At 38.5% G+C, this 20894-nt stretch overlaps 1 protein-coding gene across 3 annotated transcripts in view; it reads right to left on the bottom strand.

The window, feature by feature from the left end:
- The window catches only part of LOC146766073 (uncharacterized), a 47300-nt gene that overhangs the window by 23052 nt on the left and 3354 nt on the right, over positions 1–20894 (bottom strand). For 2 of the 3 annotated variants that reach the window (XM_085591714.1, XM_085591713.1), the window contains 3 exons: positions 14316–14398; positions 4335–4450; positions 3386–3586 (listed from right to left, as the gene is read on the bottom strand). In XM_085591714.1, coding sequence (XP_085447840.1) covers positions 3386–3586; positions 4335–4450; positions 14316–14374 — 376 coding nt within the window. In that variant the 5' untranslated portion in view covers positions 14375–14398. The remainder of the gene's footprint in view (positions 1–3385; positions 3587–4334; positions 4451–14315; positions 14399–20894) is intronic. The other variant, XM_085591712.1, reaches the window with a different exon arrangement.

A 20894-nucleotide genomic window follows, 5' to 3' on the forward strand; every position in this document is an offset into this window, starting at 1 on the left:
ACTGAGACACAGTTTTTAACAATACAAATGGCATGAGGAAAAAAAATTACAAATATGTCAAATTTGTATTTGATATATTTTCCTATATCATCCCCCAGTATTACACACATCATCCATTCAGCTGTGATGGGATTCAGCCATTTGCACATGGTATCTACGTGCCCAAACTCTTAACAAATTTCAGCTGTCATGGTGTTCCCTGGAGAGCAAGGTGGTGTCTGGGTTAGATTCAGTCAACAATTTCAGGTCATTATAAACTGAACTCATGCTGTGACTTAAAGTTTTAACAGGTAAACCAGTTTAACCATTGAAAAATACTGTGAAGAGCTCCTAAAATTCTTAATTGGTATATATAGACCCATATAACCACAGGATGGTTTGGGCTGAAGAGGCACTGGAGATGGTATAGCTCCAAGCCCCCTCCATGAGCACGGACCTTCCACTCAAAGGACACTGTTTGTTGTGTAAGACCTGTAAAGCTTGCACATTGCACAGGAACTGAGATGTATTTCATGGAGCTGGCCTGTCACATGGCTACACTTGCCATTTTGTAAATGAATATCACTGGGTTTGGTAGGAGCTAATTTTGCCATGCAAGACAGCAGAGTTTAATGAATTGCAAACCCGTGTAGCTGAAGCAGCAGGAACACGCCCTCGAGAATACTCTCATCCTGGTGCTTGGGAAGGTTTGCATACAAAACTCCTCAAATGGAAACATAAATCTGGTTCCTCGAGCAAAAATTATAACTCACAGACTGAATTTTTAACTGAAGCTGAGAGGCACCCCTACAGCTGGGAGAAGAGGGGACACATTCCTTCCTCCATCCTCTCTCCCACAGCCGTCTCAGACCTGGTGCAGTGAAGGGCAGCTTCAGGGTTGCTCTACATTCTGCCAGCCTTTCTTCAGCTCACAGTCACCTGTGCCCAGCAAAACTCAAACCAACTGCTGCTCAGTAACTCTCTGAGCAAGCAATCCCTTGCTCTGGTTCTGTGCCTCCCCAGGACAGTCTTCCTCACAGAAATTCCCAAACCATCTGGTTAGCCCAGCTTTCAACTTGCTTTGATCCAACACAGTGGCTCAAAGTAGTAAAAGAACAAAAACTAGAAATGCCTCTAAAATATAGAAATAAATGCCTCTTGGTATTTGGAATGTATTGAAGCAGATCCTGATGCCAGTCTGGTTAATGTAAATCCAGAAGAGCTTTGCTGAGGACAGGGATGCAGGTCAGAGAACTTGATTTTGCTTCTCTGCCCAATAGTAAGCACAGCTATTTTTAAAGTAAACAAATAAAATACCACCACTGTGCAAAAACCTTCATCTCCTATAAAATGTGTGTTGCTCTTCTGAAATCAACTGAGTTATAAAAAATTACATCAACTGCAGATTCCCCCCATGTGTGATGAAGAGAGTTCTGTTTGCTCCCCCAGGTCTCAGCTCAGGCTCTGTATGAATACAAACCAAGTTTTTTTCCCCTAAATGAGTACAAACACATTTCTCCCAAGTCACATATCCTTAGCTTCTACACATTGCACATTGCCAAATGACTAAAACACCTTTAAAAAGTATTTAAATGTTTTCTTCAATAAAAAGCATCATGGTTTTCTTGCACAGTTAGAAAACTCACCCCATTTTATTGCTGTTTATTGCACCAACGTTAAAAATGAAATTTGCTATAGAGAACAGGTCTCAGGATAATACACAGCACTGAGTAAAATGGAAAGGAAACTCTGAGACAGAGCAAACAGCAGCCCCGAAAATGATAGGGTATCACAGATTTAGCCAGGAATTATAAGGAACAGGATACCAACAAAATTATGATGAAAAAATTACTAGTCTGCACACATGAAGCTGACTGTAATCTTGGAACCTAAGTTATTCTTACATCAATTTTATGGATTTAAATTTATATGAAAATACTTGGATTTCAGAAATAAAAAAAACAGTCAGATAGCCCCAACTAACAAGCAGAACGTGCTACATCAGAGCTCTGATGTTGAAAATCTGTTTTTCAAAGACAGCAAAGGTCACACCTGGATGTCAGTAAAAATCATGTTAATATGTTTTCATAGAAAAATACAGAATTAGTATTTTCAAAGTACATGCAATACTTAATTTGCCATTTTCAGGCAAGAGTATACATTTTAACAAGTCCAGATACTCTGTGTATATTATTGCATTGTCTTATTAAAAAAAGCTCCTAAGCAGACAAAGGCACCTATTCAATTTCAGATAATGCTCACATAATCTGTCTTGAAAACTGTTATTGACTTCTAAAGTTGAGCATGCACAAGTTAGAAAGCATCAAATTAGATCTGTTTGTGTTTATTCAATTTAGCAAATTCTTGTGTATAACTGGAACCCTGGGCTCTTACCTTGCCTGCCACATAATCTCTAATTTTAGTGCACAAGAGTCATTCCTCATGTTAGATTTGCTGCAGTTATATGCAGGGTATCCTTTTAATATAGAAAATGATTTATTCTTAAAGGCTTATTTCTGCTGCACAGAAGCCAGTACCAAAATGTCAGTCAAATCCTGTGGGATGATGATTAGTCATATTAAATCCTGCTTGAAATTCTACAGATCTTTGTGGCTTACTAATACTGCTTGCAAAAGCAGAGGGGTTGGTGTAGAGGGACAAGCTTCCCTCATTCCTAGGAAAGCCATCTGCAGCCCCTGGTGTGTGGCACTGCTCAGGTCTCAGTGGCACACCTGAAGAGCCTCAGCAGGCCTCCAGACTGAAACCAGCTCCAATAAAAGAGGTTACCAGCTCCACCAGATAGGTGAAAATCTTTTGTCTAAAGATTTTCAACCAACTCTACCCCGCAATGTGTCCATCAGAAAGCTTAGATACAAACTCAGGCTTTGTTAATGCCAGGCTAAGAGCAGCTTGGTCTTGAGGAGACAGGCTTGGTAAAGCTAAGATTTGTATGATGGCACTTCTAGGAACTGGCTAAAGAGTAGGATTCACAGAAATAAACTGAGCAGTTTCATGTCTAGTCAAGAAATAAAAGAAAAATAATTCCATTTTCCTCTTTTTCTCCCTTTTTTAATAACTTCTGACTAAGGACTTTATTTAATGTAAAGTTAAAGCTATTCCTCTAATGTTGCATTTGATGTAATTTCTGTTAATATACACAGATTGTGAGATATATTACAGCAGGAGGATCTCTCTCTTTAAAAGCAAAATATTAGGAATTGTAATGTAGAAAAATGGGGTAAACTACCTTCATTTTTGTATACAAAAATACAGAGTAACACCATTTCAAAAGGAACATTGGAATTATAGTGGAATCAACTATTAGGCTTTTGATTATGAGTGCAATGCTGCTAGAAACAAATGATAAAAGTAGAAATTTCTAGCAGAGGTTTCCCAGAATACTTACCACATTCTACTTGGAAGCTGTAGTGGAGATGTTTGTTTTCTTGGGAAACAGGAACAGTTGGAAGCAAAGGAGGCAGTAGAGCACTTGAAGAGAGAACTGGCCCAGACCTCTGAATTGATTGCTTTTCCCTCCAGCAGCACCATTTGCTTTCCAGGAGACCTTGGAAAAAAATTTCTTTTCTCTCTGTTTCAATCTTCTCACCTGCAGACAGGCACAATAACCCCTTTAAAGCCTTTCTAAAACTCACACACAGAAAGCATTGTAAGAATTATCCCTTCCCACCACTCAGTGTTCACAATGCAGTGGAGCCTGCAATATCTAAGCAATCTTTTCATGTACTTAATTCACATTTAAGTTTCTTAATGCGTTCCTGGGCTATAATCATGTCCTGTTTTGAAAGATGTATGACCACAATTCACATTGCTTTAATGATTAAGGAACATTAATATGGTTCTGTGAAACCACATGCAACATAACTCAGCCTCCCCTGGTACACCTGGATCCCTATATTGGATTGCAAAAAAGGCAATAAAACCCCATAAACAGCTGAAGCAGAATGGCAGTTATCAAATAAAACATCTACACAAATATTTAGATTCTATACTACAACGGCATTTTATTTCACCTCATCCACCATGCAATGATCAAAAATCCATCTTTTTAACTAGTCAGCAATATATTTTGCTGAAATTACCAGAATATACCAATAGATTTAAAAGTCTACATTAAAATGGCAAATTGCAGGAATAAAAAAATAAATAAAAAACAACAACAACAACAAAAAACCAGAAAGTACGAAGTCCAGTAATTTTCAAATGTGGATGTTTAAATAAATAAATAAATAATGGAGATGGAGACCATAGTGCTGCCAAGTTTTACTGGAGTCTCAGGCAGATTCAGAGAGGGAATGACTGCTAAGAAGTGGCTGTAGAAGCAATTTTTCTCGTACCTGTGTGACCTGCAGCCAGGAAACCCAGCTGGGATCCCCCTGAGTTGTCCATGCCAATGGAGCTGAGCATGTGAGAGCCATCCTGTGTAATATCCACTGCCATTTCCACAGAGTTTCTGATGATAAAAATCAATTTTTTTTTCATGTATGCATAAGTATTTTTTTGTTTGAAAACTAAGTCTACAATATTATTCAAAAGATATCTATTCTTATTATTGGTACCTCTTCCCTCCTTTAATTATTCTGAGACTGAAATGGATGCAGGAAGAAATACTCTCTAAAATACCCAAGATTTTAAAACAATTACGCAAGATGTCTTACATTGCACTGAAAACAAACTGAGATGAGACATTTACCCCCCCAAAACACCCACACATGAATAAGATACAAAAATTAATTTTAATCTGCCCAAGTTTTTTAAGCATCCAGTAGGCTATAGAAACAAAATCTTTTATGCAGTTATACATCTGCTGAGATGGATAAAAATTAAAAAAAAAAAAGATTATACCATTTATCAGCACAGGTAGGTAAATATATTCCAGTCCTTAATTTTTTGGCAGCTATTACAAAATAATTATCAATTTGTGAGATTAGGAGAGAACAAAAAAGCAGATAATTGCTCAACATTCAGTTTTCAATGTTCTCTTTCAAGATATGTGCAACAGCATTTTCTGTTTTAAAACTAGAACTGCACTCTCATTACTCCTGGAGCAAATGAGACCTTAGCAACAAACTCATTCTGAACCTTGGGGAAGTCTTGAGTCTGCCTTGAGCCACGGCAGGTACTTCATTTGTTCTACATTTATCCAGAACTGCAGAGTCTAGATCATAATTTCAGTTCCATGATTATAAATTTCAATCCTGCAAACAGTTTCTTCATGGCAAGGCAGACACAGAAAACTTCACACTTGCTGCGATTGCTTAACACCCAGGAAACCAGTAACTCTGAAGGTTTGCAATTCAAAACCAAAAAGAACACTAGTTTTTGTAGAAATAGGGAGGAGATAAGGTCAGAAAGATTCTGTGAGGATTTGGAAGAGATTATGGGATCATTTGCTTAGGTGAACTGACATATTAAGCATCTTATATCAGGACTATTTATGCTGTGCTCTTTTTTGCTTCAGAATCCAAATACAGATGCTGTTTTCAATTTGTAAAGTCTAGGCAGAAAGCTGCAGACTGTTTTTGACACAGAACCATCACCCTCTAACCCATATTTCTTAATTTTCTGTTCCCAGCATGAAGCCCATTTCCTCCCCAGAATTTTGCATTTGGACTGGAGGCCAAATTCATGAGAGCTGTCGGCAGTTAAGTCATCTTGTTGCACTTGTTAAAAATACCTGTTCTCACAACCAGCAGCTGTCATTTTCACATAACACTTTTCACAATGTGAAGGTGCTCACAGGATCAGGCAACACTTCATTTTTAATAAGTACAGAATCAAGAGACACCTTAATTTCTTCTTTAAAAGGATGAAAAATCTAAAAAGCAATTTTACTCCCTTTTAAAACTGCATTCAAAGACTGTTACCAGCTGATTTATTTTATTCCTCCTACATTCGTCTGTTTGTCTTCATCATTTTGCTCCGAGGAAAAGCTGTTCTGTTTTAACTTGTGGGCTGTTCTTTTTTTCAGACTGACTCGCATTGTCACATCCAGTTCCTCTGTAAATCACCCCATAAGGCTCTCTGCACCTTTCCTGAGTTTTGCTTCTCCGGCTGTTATCTGTAAAGTCTGCACCAGAACAATGATTCCACTCATTTCAACTGCTGTGCCATATGTCAGTGATATGGTTCCAAAACGCTTTTTAAGCTTTCCATCCCAGATAAATACCCTCACACATGTTTATTCACAGCAGCAGCTGCTTCAAGAATCCGTGTTGTGTTGGGCACCTGGAAGGATCCAGCCTCAGGCAGGAGTGCCAGTGACACACATGCATTTCCTACTCTCTTGATGTGGAATCTGCTGTCACTTCTCCCACCCATCAGCAGGTGAGATCAGCAGTTTTCAAACATCCATTTCCAAATGCCCTCTCACCTTCTGCTATATGGGATTGCCTCCATGAGGGAGCATTTCTGGCCTTCCACTAGGCAAAAGGAAAAGCCCAAAGCAGAATTCAGGAGAGCCATTTTGCCTGGAAATGGAAGCAATTAAGTTGGATGGCAAAGCTCACAGCAGCCATTCAGTTATGAGAATATATTTTCAGTGAAACACTGAAATCAAGTTACATAAAAATGTCTGATTTTTGGAGTTTTTACAACTACAGTGGCATGGCTGTGAAGATCACCATACTTAAAATGCAGCTTTTAATGTGTTCTTTCATTTGATTCAAGTCTGCTTTTCAAATTAGACAATGTTGTCTACATAGCCTTTTATCCCAAATATGTTGATGACTTTATGACCTCTAAGCTTTAAAAAAAAGCTGTTTTCTAATTGGGGTATAAGACAGTGTCAAGAATTAACAATTTAGATTCACTTTCTTGCTGTAACAGAAAAAGTATGCCATATTCAAGTTGTATGACTTCTTTTTGTTTTCAGACTGTGAAAAACAAGAAGTTTCTGCACTTACTGCATGGTACTGTACTGTAAGGCTTAATTAATTCAGGCCTTGTTTTCTCATTCCTTACAGAATCATTTCTACCACTAGTTCTATTAATTCTAGTAAAAATTCTCAGTAGGATATCTATTGCTCTTTCTGCATTGCTCTTTCATTAAGAAACAACAGTTTTTCCCCTTTCCCACCTGCCTTCAATGTCTTTTTCTAATTAAAAGTACATTAGCTCCTTGAGAGCAACAGAAATAAAACTACTTTCTCTATAAGTTGTATTTTTTTTACCCGCCCTTCTTAAAGAGAAAAAGACCCAACTTACAAATAAACTAGTTGGAGCCCTGGCAGCAGAAACAGGAATTCTCCCTTCTGCACTGTACTTACAAACATATACAAGTTATTTTGCTTTTTGCTTTAGCCTGAGGCTTCCAGTATGTAGAAACCTGCTATCTAAAATGAAACTTATACATTTAATAAGAATTCAAGGCTGTCTGAAGAGAATAGGGTCTTTTATTAACTACATAAGTCTGAAACTCAGTTAGACACTGTTCAGAGTTCTGTAAATATAAGTCTATATTTCACCATGGACATGTTCAGTGACTTAAAAGCAATATAAACAAGATAATTCCTAAAGGAGCACGGCATCCTTTTCTCAGTACAGTCATATCCACCCCAGTTACTGGCTACTTTACTTTACTATACTTTATTTCTTACAGTGTTCTAGAGGAGGTTTTTGTGTTGGTTTTTTGCTTTTTTACAAGGAAAAAGTTTGCTAAGAATAAGCAGCATGTTAATAGCAAAGATATTGCTCATGTTTTTATCCAATATAAAAAATTCAATAACTGTATGAACAATGTTGGTACAACAGAGTGTTTTGGTTAGGAATTGAGGTACATTTCTCTGCTGCCTAAGAAAATCAAACAAAAGAGACTGCAAAGGGAAAAATCCCTTTTCTGCCTACACAGCAGTGTTATAAAATCTCCAAAGAAGGATATCACGCACATGCCATATCTTGCATAGCAGCCCTAGCTTCATTTTAAAAAAAAGAAACAACACAGAAGAGAAACTTCTTAAGCCTGATGTTTCAGACAACTGTTGCCATGTGCAAATACTTTTTGGGTACAAAAGTTGAACTATTCTTACCTCTAAAAAACAAGGTTTTCCTAAGAACCTCAGAAAGACGCACTTTTTTTTTTTTTCTAGACAATGAACTGGCAATATTTCCCTACAAAACAGCTCTGAATCTGTCTGAATCTGAAAAAAAAAAAAAGAAAGAAAAAAAAATAAAAGGCAATTCTTCGACCCACAGCCAGACAGTGAGTGTGGAGGATCAGGAGTGGAAGCAGCACATTGCAGAGATGAAGGTGCAGCCCCTGGCAGCAGCTCTGCACCAGCTCTGCTCCTTCTGCAGCCTCCTTGGAGCTCCATCCTCCCTGCCCAGCCCCACTGTGGGACTGCACAGCCAGAACAGGGCTCAGGGTAGGGCTCAGCCCAGCTGGACTAAGGCTGGGTCTATGTGCACAGAGCCAGGCCTAAATGCTAGAGCTGGCAAGGACAGGAACTGAACTGGCTTGAACAGCCCCAATATTATTTTCAACAAGAGCTCTGTGCAGCAAAGATAAAGAGACCACACAGTATGGAAAACATCTGTGGCCATGAGAGTCAACATGTTGAAGGACAAGGAGTAAAAACTACAAGAACAGACTTTCCTGCTCAATGTGCGCAAATAACTGCGAAGCCCAGACTGCCCTGAAGAGTGATATCAAAGGATTCAATTAAAGATAGAAAGGATTTATTGCTTCCACAGTTTTACAACAGAGCTATCGAAGACAAAGTATAAGGACTGAAATTGTAAAACATTTTAATGCTTCTGAAAACAGATAGTGAGGAAACGGAGTTTTTTTCCCCAGATAGTATTAAAGCATGTAACACTGAGCAGTCTATATTAATCCTCTGAGCTGCAAAGCAAGTTGGGCTTGGATTATTTGGGAGTGAATGACAGATTTAGTTGTACTGGTGAAACAAAGTAAAAAAAGCAAAGGATTTAATCAAAATTATGTGAAAAGGCAACCAATGTCATTCAAGATGACATCAAAACCTTGCTTTAAAAACTGTTCCAAATTTTTTTAAATCTCCAAAGCTAACCAAAAATAGAGACTGAAATTACTCACTATAAGGCTCTGGAAACATAACCAAAATTAACTGCAGTGACTAAGCATACTTCTCTCGCCAGTAATGGAAAAAAAAAAAAAGATACATCCTTTATCCATGATAATTTGACAGTAGTTGTTATTATTAACATGGAAATAAAGTGATCAATGTCCTCTCCCTAAAATACAGAACTTTTCATATTAACAGGTGACAAGGTGAGTGATCTTACTGGAGCTCAATTATAAACCAATTCTGAAAGGGAATACTTCACATGGAACTCGAGCTACAAGGACAACACGAGGACTACTGCAAAGTTACAGAGCACAAGTTCTCTTCAAGACTTCTACACAGTGGGCAGGGATTGATAAAACAATGGAGAAAGTGTCAGCAAAAAGAATTCAACATGTAATCAGCTCTTCTATAGATTAGCAGAGAATTCAGGAAAGGTTTATGGTCAAATCTGCAATGATTTAGTCATAAGTGGTTTTACCGCAGATTGCAGCCACAATGAGCAGCTTTCATCAGAATTTTCATTATTCAAACACACAGGTCTGTCTTGCAGGTGATACCTTGCTCTCACCATCTCAACCAGAGTTTCTAGTGCTTCCAGGAAAACAGCAGGTTAGAAAATGCTGATTTTCATCAGATTTTCTAGATTAGGTTTCAGTTTAGGGCTGTTATTTTTAAGCATTCAGAAAGATTAATTCAGCCATCATTTCATTATGGAAAGTGGAAAATTATGCTCACAGGATTACCATTTACTTGTAAGGGTATACCCTGCTCATGGAATGTCACATTTTAGATCTTGCACACCTTTATGGAAATAACCTCCCAAGTTTGATCCAATATAACTCAAACACCTGGTCTTCAGCAGAACTTAAAAAATGTGGGGAAAAAAGAGAAATTGTGGAAAAAAAAATTACATTACTATCTAAACCTCTAGTTTTAAATCTACAAGCCAGATACCAGAGCCATGAATGGGATTTGTGTGCTTTTACCAAGCCACTGGAATCTGGCACAACCTCATGTACCTGGAACACTTTATAGAACCATTGCAATCAATGACCAAGAATTAAGAAGTGCAATGAAAGTGCCCATACCATTTTAAAATATCTATGCCTTTATCACACATTTTACTATAATCTTTACTTATATAATCAAAGTAGTGTTTTTCAAATATTCCAATATAATATCAAGAAATTTTCTTAAGGACTGATTTAGAACTGCATGGGCTGAAGTGATTTATACTTTAATTCCCATGCACTTATCTGAATTGAATTAATCTGACATCTTATTACCAAGTTCTATTACATTGTCCTAGAGGTCTTAGTAGTCATTTCTAAAATTGCCTAATTTATATAAATTTATGTCATTACTATGTATTGACACCCTGCTTTTCACCATTACTCTAGGCAGATAATATAATAATGTATCAGTCAGTGTACAAAGCCTCAAATAACTCCAATATTTGACTTCTTTCTAGTCCTTCTCAGTCACAGGCCTTGTTCTTTAAGTTCCCTATCAATTCATGAACATGCATGACTGCCCTGACTGTCCCCTTGCCTTAGTTGCTCCAATTTTTTTTAATAACTTTGAATGAGTTATTAATCCTTTCAAAGTGCCATCTCCTAAGCCCTGCTGGTTTTCTTCCAATAAGAATTAGAAAAAACAGCTCCATACATTCTTCCAAAAATGTTGGACTTTGATAATCCTGGTGGGCCCTCTCCAACTCAGGATATTCTCTGATTCTAGAAATAATTTTCATGGGTAGGAACACATTTCTGACCACAAAAACTGCTACTGGAAGCACCCCAAAGTTGAGGCCCTGGAAAGTTTTAAGATCAGGATTCCAGACAGTAGAATCTACACTACAGCTAAATTTACTCACCCTATAATAATTTCTGTACTATTACATTATATTCCTGAATAACTGAAATGTATTGACTGTCATTTTCTAATATTATCAAAATAAATGTTATATCTGGACTTCATACCATTCAAAGACTGGGGTTCCTCAAAGTCAGTGGTAGCTGTGACATTTGGCACATTCAGAGATGACTGGCAAACAAGGGCTGAAATTAAACTTATTTGCCTCTTCTTCTCTCTTGAAAATATTCAAGGTCAATGGCAACACTGGGGTTTATTGTAAAGAAGACAGCTATCTGTGGAGAAATGTTCCCCTTGGAGATCTTAAAAGTTCATATTAAAGAAAATAACAATGAACATTATTTGAATATAAATTGAAAAATATATTTCAGTTCTGTTAAGTTAATCAGACCTAAATCTCCGTGGGAAACCTGCAACACTGTTCTCAATTTAAACACTTCCCAACAATTTACAGCTTCATTTTGCCAACTTTTCCCCAAACCACATTCCCATGAATTTACACAACCTAGAATGGTATTCAACAACAGCTGAGCAAAGCCTGTGAAGAAGAGGTTTAATATGCTGATGAGAAATAGTGCAGGAAAATGCAGTAGCAGCTCCTGAAAAAAGTCCTCCTTTTTATTTAGATGAAAGATACCTTAGCAATGCATCTCTACTTTTTACACTTTAGATCAACATTGGCAGATCAATTTTCTTCTTACATTTGCACAGCTATGACCAGGAATGTTAATTAGCTTTTGGATTCTCCAGCCCTTCATTAGCATCAAAGTGAGAAAAATATCAGGGAGGGGGACAGGCAGAATGATGCAAAAGCTACTTGGAAGATGAACCAAACCATAGTTTCTCGTACTTGGTGCAGAACTGCTAAATTGAGTTGGGCTGTAAAACTGGTGTAACAGAGATCCTGTTCAAAACCTCTGTTACATGGAAAGCAGGTAAAGTGGAAGTGTGAATCAACAATAGCAGAGCTTAAACTATTTCTTATTTTGCACTCTGGGGCAAAGCATGAAATCTGAGATGTTGGAGTAAGTGCCCAGGCATTGATGGGCTATGGGTGTGTGAGCTCCCAGCTGACATTACACAGAAACAGAGCCAGCACACACTCAGTTTTCTTACCAGGACCCAAAGGAAAGTTGATTCCAAAGGATGAGATTTGCATTAGATATATTTTCAGTTCCTGGAATTAGCCAGCACTGAGCTGAAATGATGCAGTGAATGAAGTGGGCACCACCCAAACACACACACACCACTCTGCTGGAACAATTCTCCCTCCTCCCCTTCATGTGCCTCTCCTACACTGTCAGCATTCAATTCCCAGTACAATACACAGACATTTATATAACAGCTGTATCAAGGGAAAGGGATATAGCAGGAATCATGAAGATGGATGAGGATTAGGATCTGGCCCCTGAAGTGGATTTTGTGTTCAGAGGATTTTAATACAACCAGAATACACAAACACACATTTATATGGTTTGCCAAAAAAAAAAAAAAAAAGTTAATTTCAGCTGTATTTTCACTATGAATTTGTTGGGCTAAAATGCTTATTTCCATAGAGAAACAAGACAAAAAGGCAAACATTTCAAAAAAAATAAAACATGTTTAAAATCTGGGACTGATATCTCTATTCCCAGGCAAATGAAACTGTATGTGCAAAAGAAAACATCTGATGTAAATAGTCTAAATGTTGCAAAATATTACAGGTTTTTGTTTTCTTTTAAACAATATAGACAAGCCCACACATTTTGTTTCACTATAAGTGAAATTTAAGCTATTTTAGGACTAAAAAATATTTTCTTTTCCCCAAAAATTAAACAATCTTTCATGTTCAATGTCGATGAATTAGGCTTTCTAACACAAAGAAGAAGAAGAAGAAAAAAAGGTAATCAGAAAAAGAATTAACTGTTGCATCTCTCAGCAGTTTACACACAGCTGGAAGCTATTCGATGGCATTTTGAGCAGGATACTGGGAGCTTCATGTGCATCCATTCGTTGCTGAGCGCCCCACGGAGCTGCTCTGGAATTGCATTCTCACACCAGTTCCTCCAGTGAAAGGCTGAACTCCACCACCGGCTCCATCACTGCTTGTATTTGGTTACTCTCCCTTTCTTTGCAATACCTGCATGTAGGATGAAATACCTGACACCCCCACCAGCAACTTCTCTTACAAGTCAGTCAACAGATTAAGTTTCTGTCTCATTTTAAAAACTCTGTGATAGCAAAGTATTTATAACTGCAACCCCAAAGTAATGACACTATTGCTCTGACCTCTGTTGATTACTTTTAATTTATATACAGGTTAGTCCTTTTTCACCTTCTGGTCTTGTTGAAGAATACAGCAACAAAACAACCTTGACAAAATTGGAATCAACTGGTAATTAATATTCCATTTAATGGAGATTAAAGCCATGGCACTCTAAGAGGATACGACACTTATTACATTAAACTATATATAACTGCATCAAATGGAATATTTAAGCATTTTAACTTGAGCATTTTATGCGTTAGTAATTCACTTAATTATTTTCTCCAGAGAACAAGTGGTATAATATCATGCTGATGCATGGGGAGTTATAGGAATAAATCTTCAGGCATCAGGGTAAGATCAGATACCCCAGAGCCTCACTTAAATCAATAAAAGCAGGAGGAAGCAGTGGGAAGAATGCTGCTCCTGGCTTATTTCACAGTGCTGTCTCTACAGCAGGTACACCAATCATGCTGAAGACCTCGTTGCCTTAACTTAATGAAAATGTAACTCATACTTTCACACTTTCATAAAAGTTAAAAGCTACCTATATTACACCCTCATTTAAAATGTCTCTGCTAGACCTCTTGCTTCATGATCCTCATGTTCTAATGAATTTGAGCTGCCTAGGTCACATTACATTTCTACACGGTCACAGCAGTCTGAGAAAACAGGTGAGAATGAATCAGTAGAAAGACTGAGAGGGCATAAACAAGAAACTTCACTAACAATTCCCTGCAGATAAATAAATGAATGTGTCACTATTCTCCAACACATAACCTCACTAACTCAACTAAACCAGCCTCTGTCTAAAATATTTTCTGCTCTGTAGCCTATTTTTATAGCTCTTGATTTGATATGGGAAATATTATATCAGTAATCAATGACTGCAGAGAGAAATTGAGACAGGAAAGAGTCATAAAATGAGCAAGAAAGGCAAGGAGAAAGGGAACATTATGTTAGAGATCTGAAAATGGGAAACAGGACTTCTGCTACTTCATGTGTATGTGCTTTATTTTATACAGTATTTTCTCTTTATTGTATTGGCAAATAGTACTCATAGGTGGGGCAGGACAAATTGGAAATTCAAGAAATAGAATAAGAGACTGACACAAAATTGGCAATGAAGAAGGTCTGAATTTGACTTGTACCCGATTCCAGCTGTAGCTGCTGCTGCAGGTGGGTGGCAGCCAGGGAGTTCCATCTTCATGCCTCAAACTCCACCTCAGCTGTGCTGAAATCCAGATCACAATGAGTCAGAGCAGCACCAACATCAAACAGAATTCAAGCTGCAGCACTGCCCTAATTCATATGCTTCTACCCACTTTCTTGGTGGACTGTTGACAGCTGGGAGTAACTCAGAAGCAAAAACCAATTTCCAACTCTTGTTTTGCTCAGAAATTTCAACTGATTTGGCACTGGAGAAAAGTTGAAATCGAGCTGCTGTGGTGGTTCTGTTACCAAGGGATTCCTCCTGTGTAAGTGGGATTCCTACCTATCCACTCTCTGCCTTTTCAACTACTTTGTGCTGTTGAAAAAAGGATGTGGCTTTGGCCCACATTGTCTAGAACTAACAGAATAGAAGACACATTTATATTAATTCATTAATATGACCCAAACAGCACAAACTGTTTGCTGCAGTTAGCAAGATGAATATTTCTGAATATTTTGGGGAAAGTATCCAGCTGCTAGCTGGTGAATCACCATAACAAAATGCTCATTTCCTCTAAAGAGTTCTCCATCAATGTAAGTAATTCATGAGTTTAAATTCCCAGTTACACAGCCCACTTGACTTGGTCACTTTGATGTCATTCCTGACTTGGTGCTATGTAATTGCCATAGTTCTCTTGAAGTCATGGAAAGTTCCCAACAATGAAAGAAAATCGTAAGAAATTTACTGCCTTTCTGCACAACCTCCCCACCCCCCTTGCCTGCAGTTATTGCAAAAACTGATTTAATTTTACTACTCATCAAGGTGTTCAGGATCTCCTTGTCCATTTGGTGCAGCTCTGCCTATCTTTCACCTTTCTGTTTCCCATGAGTGCAGATTTTGGTCCTTGACTGTCAAGGATGTTTTCATTCTTTTTATAGGCATTATTCCACTATGAATGCAGAGTCACTCATAATAGACCCAAGATTTCAGCCTTCCCCTCAGCAGTGCTGGCAATGCTGTTATGGTGACACTGTCACAGCTCTTATCTCACCTGTATAATTTGCAAATCCTTTTTTGCCTGAAGTGCCACTCATGGGTATAAACAGACCTAAACTGTTTACACTGCCCACAGCTCTCACAGACTGCTCAAAGACCCACAGGCTTATATAAAAAAACTTGGGGAAAAAGGTTGTAGACATTCTCCCTTTACATTTCTCCCATCCTGCTGAAGTACTACTTGTATTGATATTTTCATCAGCAGTATTAATTCTACACACCATCTCAGCCCTTAGTAATTTCTGGAAAAAATCAGCATAACAGGGTGATACTTGAAGTGTTATTTGAAGAGTTAGCCATGGAATTAAGAATTAAAATGCACCAGAGGGACAGGATTTCTTAGAGAAAGACCTATCCCCGGTCCCTTACAGTTGGACTTTGAAGGATGCAGAAATTGTAGGAGAGAGATGAACCATCTGTTCTGTCAGCTGGGGGAGGAAGGGGACTTAGGATACTGATCTAGAATAAACTCACAGTACAACATTACATCTTTTCTGGATATTCCAAAAAAGGAGACAATCATAATTGTCTTTTTATTTACTTCATTACTATGTATGGTAATACTTTTAGTTCAGCCTTGTGCCTTGGTCTGTAAATAATCAATACAGAACACCCAAAAGTAGACCCAGGTAATTCTAATGACTTTTCACATTTAAAAATATAAAACCAGTGTCAGATCCTTGATCTTCTGAAAATTTCAGAGCTAAACTAATATCTGAATTTTGCAGCTTAGACCCTCCTCTCTATTGTAAAGAGGGAAATTGAGAGGTTTTTCATTACTGATATTTTTATTTATTTTTAGCTGCTAAGTAGGGTTACAAGAGTAACAAATGTGGGTAGAGATATGAAATTTTATGTAATCTTTAGCTGCAAGTGTATTTCATGATAATAACAAAAAAAATTCTACACAGCACAACCAACTGACTGATGAAGAGCAGGTAATAAAAACGTGGCATGTACAACAAGCTCTCAGTATTTTAGCAGGCAAAGAAGGAGGAAGTATCATCAAATTGTTTCACAAATCCTATCAGCGTAAGAGTTTTCTGAGTAACTGCTTTCTCTCTAAAAATTCACATTACTTGAAGCTTAACAAAAAATCAAGAGCATAAAAAAGAAAGCTGGGCTTTTCTAATTTAAATCAAAAGCTCCCATCAATTCTAGTTCAACCACAACTTTGTCCTAAATTAAAGACATGAATCTCATGGTCAAAAGAATGTCCACTACATTCCTTTTCTTCTGGTTTGGACCAGCAGTAACATATAGGCTTTCTATATGAACAAGACCTTCAAACTTTAACATATTTAGAACACACTTAGAAACGCTGAAATTAATTAAATTCTTGATATCTAATTCAGTGAATTCTAGGGTGGACCAGCAGTAATACGCAGCACAAAAGCAACTTATCTCCTCTATCCAGAAACTGGATTCTCTGGTTCCAGAGCAGTTAGTTTCAAGATATCCCCAGGAAGAGCTGGACCTATAGCTCTTATGTGAAAAGGGCAGAAGACACAGTAAAAAGCTTTTTTCTCAGAAGCCAAACAACTGAGCAGCTCCAATGTCTGTATTGAATCACAACCCAAACAATTCTTACCTAGTAAATTACCTGTAACTCTAGTAATTCACTGGCTCAATAACATGGAAGGATTTTGCCCTAGAAGCCTCTGGAAGTCAATGCCCATGGCACTGTTGTCAGAAGTCAAGCGCCTCCTTCTCCTCACAGGTCAGGTAAGGGTGACAAACGAGCTCCTGAGGTCACTCCTGGATGGAGATCCCAGGGCTCTCCACCCCCTACATAACCCCTGCCACTTCCAATGCAGGATCCCCTTTGCTGCCACCTTATCTTTCACCAGAAAGTGGAGCTGCACCCCAGGAAAGCTCATTGCAAGGACCCACCTTAAAGGCCAGGAGTCCATGCACCCCGAGCCCTCCGCTGTAACCCTGCCCACCCAGGGCATGCACTGCTACCTGCACTCCCATCCCTGCAAATGCTACTCAGGCAAGCTGTTTTGAACCAAAAAACGTGAAATAAAGCAATGGTTAAGGGTTTACAGCCCACAGGTGGCTCCCAGCAGCGACCCAAACCAAGGGCTGGCAGCATAGATGCAGCCAGAAAGTCCCAGAGCAAACCCACCCAGAACCAGGTGGATTTGAGCCATCCCACACACCTCTTTGCCCTGAGGCTACGGACCACTCCTTGTGATACAGCCCATATATTTGATTTTCAAAAGAGAAAGCTGAGCAGAAATGAGGAATGGCAAGCCAAACTTTCAGGAAATTGATAGGAACTGAACTGACTTCAACAAAGCCAGTTAATCAGAAGCTGAGAACCACTCTTAATCACTCTAGTTTCCCTAAACATGCTATTTTCCCAATCTCAATGGGACTGGAAGTAAGGTATTTTGATGCTAGAGCTATCAGACAACCTGTGATTAATCAATCATCCTTTTCATCCAAACCTCCAAGACTGCCTTTGGCCAATCTAATCTAATCACCATCTTCCCATCTTTGCAGAACAGTCACAGCCCCCAACCACCTCCTTCCTCAGGAGCTTCTGCAAACCAGGGGGGGACCCCAAGCAGGGACAGTGACTGTGAGCAGCTGTTTTGGGTCTGCTGAGGAGACACCCCAGAACACAGCCAGGATTACAAATATCCACCACAGGCTGCTCCCAAGATCTGCACTGTTCAGCATCAACCATCAGTGCCCCTGCATTTTCTGGAAAGCATTGCTAGAGTTGTCACTGGCCAGTGGGTGTCTAGAAACAAGGAGTGGGCAGGCACAGCAGTGTTCCATTCCTGGAACAGCAAGTGAACAGAAGAGGAGAAGGTAGGCTTGTAGCATGTCCATACAGAGAAACTTCAGTATGGCTCAGTCCAAGAATATCATGTATGCATTTGGAATCATATTTTTATTACCAACAAACAGGCATGGATTGCTTTTTTGGTATCAGTAACACTTCTAAAAATGTTCACAGTTAAATGGCAATACGGGAAGAAGGTAATTGTATTTTTTTATCAGTTCATTAGTAATACAATTTATCCTGACCACCTTTCTAGTAATTCTCCATGACAGTTAGGCTGCATGAAAGAGAGGGGTTAATGAACCACAAGTTTCTTTACAATATAGAAGCACAGTTCTAGTAGTTTTGCCAATTTTAAGTACAATCAAATTACCAATATTATGTACTTGGTCTTTCTTTTCCTTCCTGTGGAAAGGAAGAGGTAAGAACAGCACCAAAATTCTCTGAAAATCCTCACAGCAGCACTGCTTTACACCTGGTGCACATTTTGTTCCCAGCCCAGCAACCTCATCGCAATTGAGGCCTTTATGTTCCACCCCATAACAAACACTGCTAATTCCCACTCTTGTTCTAATACAGAATCTCTTGACATCACTAAGAGCAGCAATGAGCAGATCTCTGTTTAGCTGCACAACTCTACGCTCAGCCCCAGGCAAAACCAATTTATCCATTTGGGACAGTGCACACCTGTTGTTAGTTAATCCTCAGCTGGCAAATTACAAAAGGGAGCATAACAAATACGTAGGTATTTAAAATAATGTGTTTTCAGCATGACTCACCTCATAAATCCCTGAAACCTAAATGGATTAAAAGTTTATAACAGGAGTTTCATCAGGATATTGGCTCAATACTAGGTTTGGCTTCCAAAAGAAAAGTTACAGATCCCAAGGCATATTTAGATTTCAATAGCATGAACATACTAACTGCACTTACACTCTTGAGAAAAAATTCCAAGGCTGGGCAATATATAGGCTGTTTCATTTGCTTACCACTAATATCTATCTTTTTTCATTACAAAGCACTTGAAAAAAGCCTTATGCCTACAGATAATGTGTATTTCCTTCCCTCCATCGTGCATAGCTCGCTTGCCATCTAGTGGCTACAGCACGTGAATTAAAACACAGCTACTCTGGGCAAGAAATGAGCAGTCACAAAATGTGTGAGTATAACAGCTTTGAATTAAATATTTCTGCTAGCAGCAGAAAATTATTAGCATAGCTAGCAGGACTGTCTGTTGGAGTCCCTTGAATGCTAAATTTTGTCCAAGTCCTAGGCGACCTCACGCAAGAAACCTTTCAAAAAACACTTTCTTCCATACCATATGTTCTTTTTAGTCTCAAAAAACATAAACCACAGTCATGAAATCAGATTATAGTTCATCTTATAATACTGCCAAGATAATTTGCAACATGAGACTATTGAGACACAAAACACAAGCATCCAAAGCCTTCATCTTCAAGACAAAAACACAATCTAATTTTCAGCCTAGAGAAAGAAGAGTTAATAAAAAGCATTTTGCACTTCCTTGATTCAACCCCCCAAAGTACAGTCAATTAATTACATGTTTAAATTAAGCATTTGATTAAGTGCCTTCCTTGACCAGAGAGCTCAGTATCTTATTGACCTGTGAGTCTGAGTTACAGCTCATTTGCTTTGAAACAAGCCCAGGACAATGAACAGCAGGGAACAAAATGATTTTGTGCTTGCTTGCATCAATTTAAAAATGGAGTCATTCCTTTAAATGATCCAGAGCTGAATCAGACTGAAAGGGTCAGTAACCGCTTCAAAGTTTTGTATAATTCTTTCAAATGACACTTTGTGCAAGTTTTGGTGTGGTTTTGCATTGTCAACTTTAAGGGGATTAAAACACTTTTAAAATTCCTTATAAGAGTCAACAGAGGGTAAAAAAAAATCTATCAATCAGAAAAGAGAGCTTGTAGAGTCCCTCTAATTTCCTGTTCAGAAAATTATATTCTGACTCTGAATGTAGTTTGAAATAATCAAATAACACGCTGTATACATTTTTTTTTCCTTAATCGAGTTAAACATCTGCTAATGACCACGGGAATGAAATAGGGCACAGCTGGCTAGATCATGCACATGTGATTACTGCTTAGCCACAATTTGTGTAATTAGTTACAGTTGTACTAAGCTACTTAAAACACATGTTAAAGATCTAATGATGAACTGATATTAATAGGTCTTTACAGCATGCTCAAATTCTTCCCAAAGATTGTTTGAATATGTCTCTGACATATTTGACATGCAAACAGGACACATGCAGAAAATGATTGTACATCAAAATATTAATGCCTTTAAAGAAACAGATGTATTTACTCAAGGGAGTATTTCTGAGCGTTTTCAAAAGATGTATCAACAACACCCTTTCCTGATTACAATCTCAGTTATATAGGGCTTGCAATGCATGGGGAAATTTTTATTGTAGCTATTCATGTTCCAAAGCTTAAACCCTACAAGGGAGAGCTGGCCTTCTGGAGGGAATAAATATAAACACTTATTTTGAGTGAGTCCCTCGACAGCAGTTTTGCTAAATCTATGTGATTCTGCCTTTGGCCAGCATGGAATGAGCTGCTGGACTGGGGCCCAGAGAGGCACTTCCCAGCAACAGCTGCAAAAACCAGGTTCAGGTGCTGGCAGCCTCAGCCCCTGCCTGCCTGCCAGGGGCAGGAGCCCTTCACCACTGCAAGGGGAACACCAGGA

The sequence above is a fragment of the Lonchura striata genome, chromosome 14 (genome assembly GCF_050655825.1).
Source record: "Lonchura striata isolate lonStrDom1 chromosome 14, ASM5065582v1, whole genome shotgun sequence".
Taxonomy (NCBI): domain Eukaryota; kingdom Metazoa; phylum Chordata; class Aves; order Passeriformes; family Estrildidae; genus Lonchura; species Lonchura striata.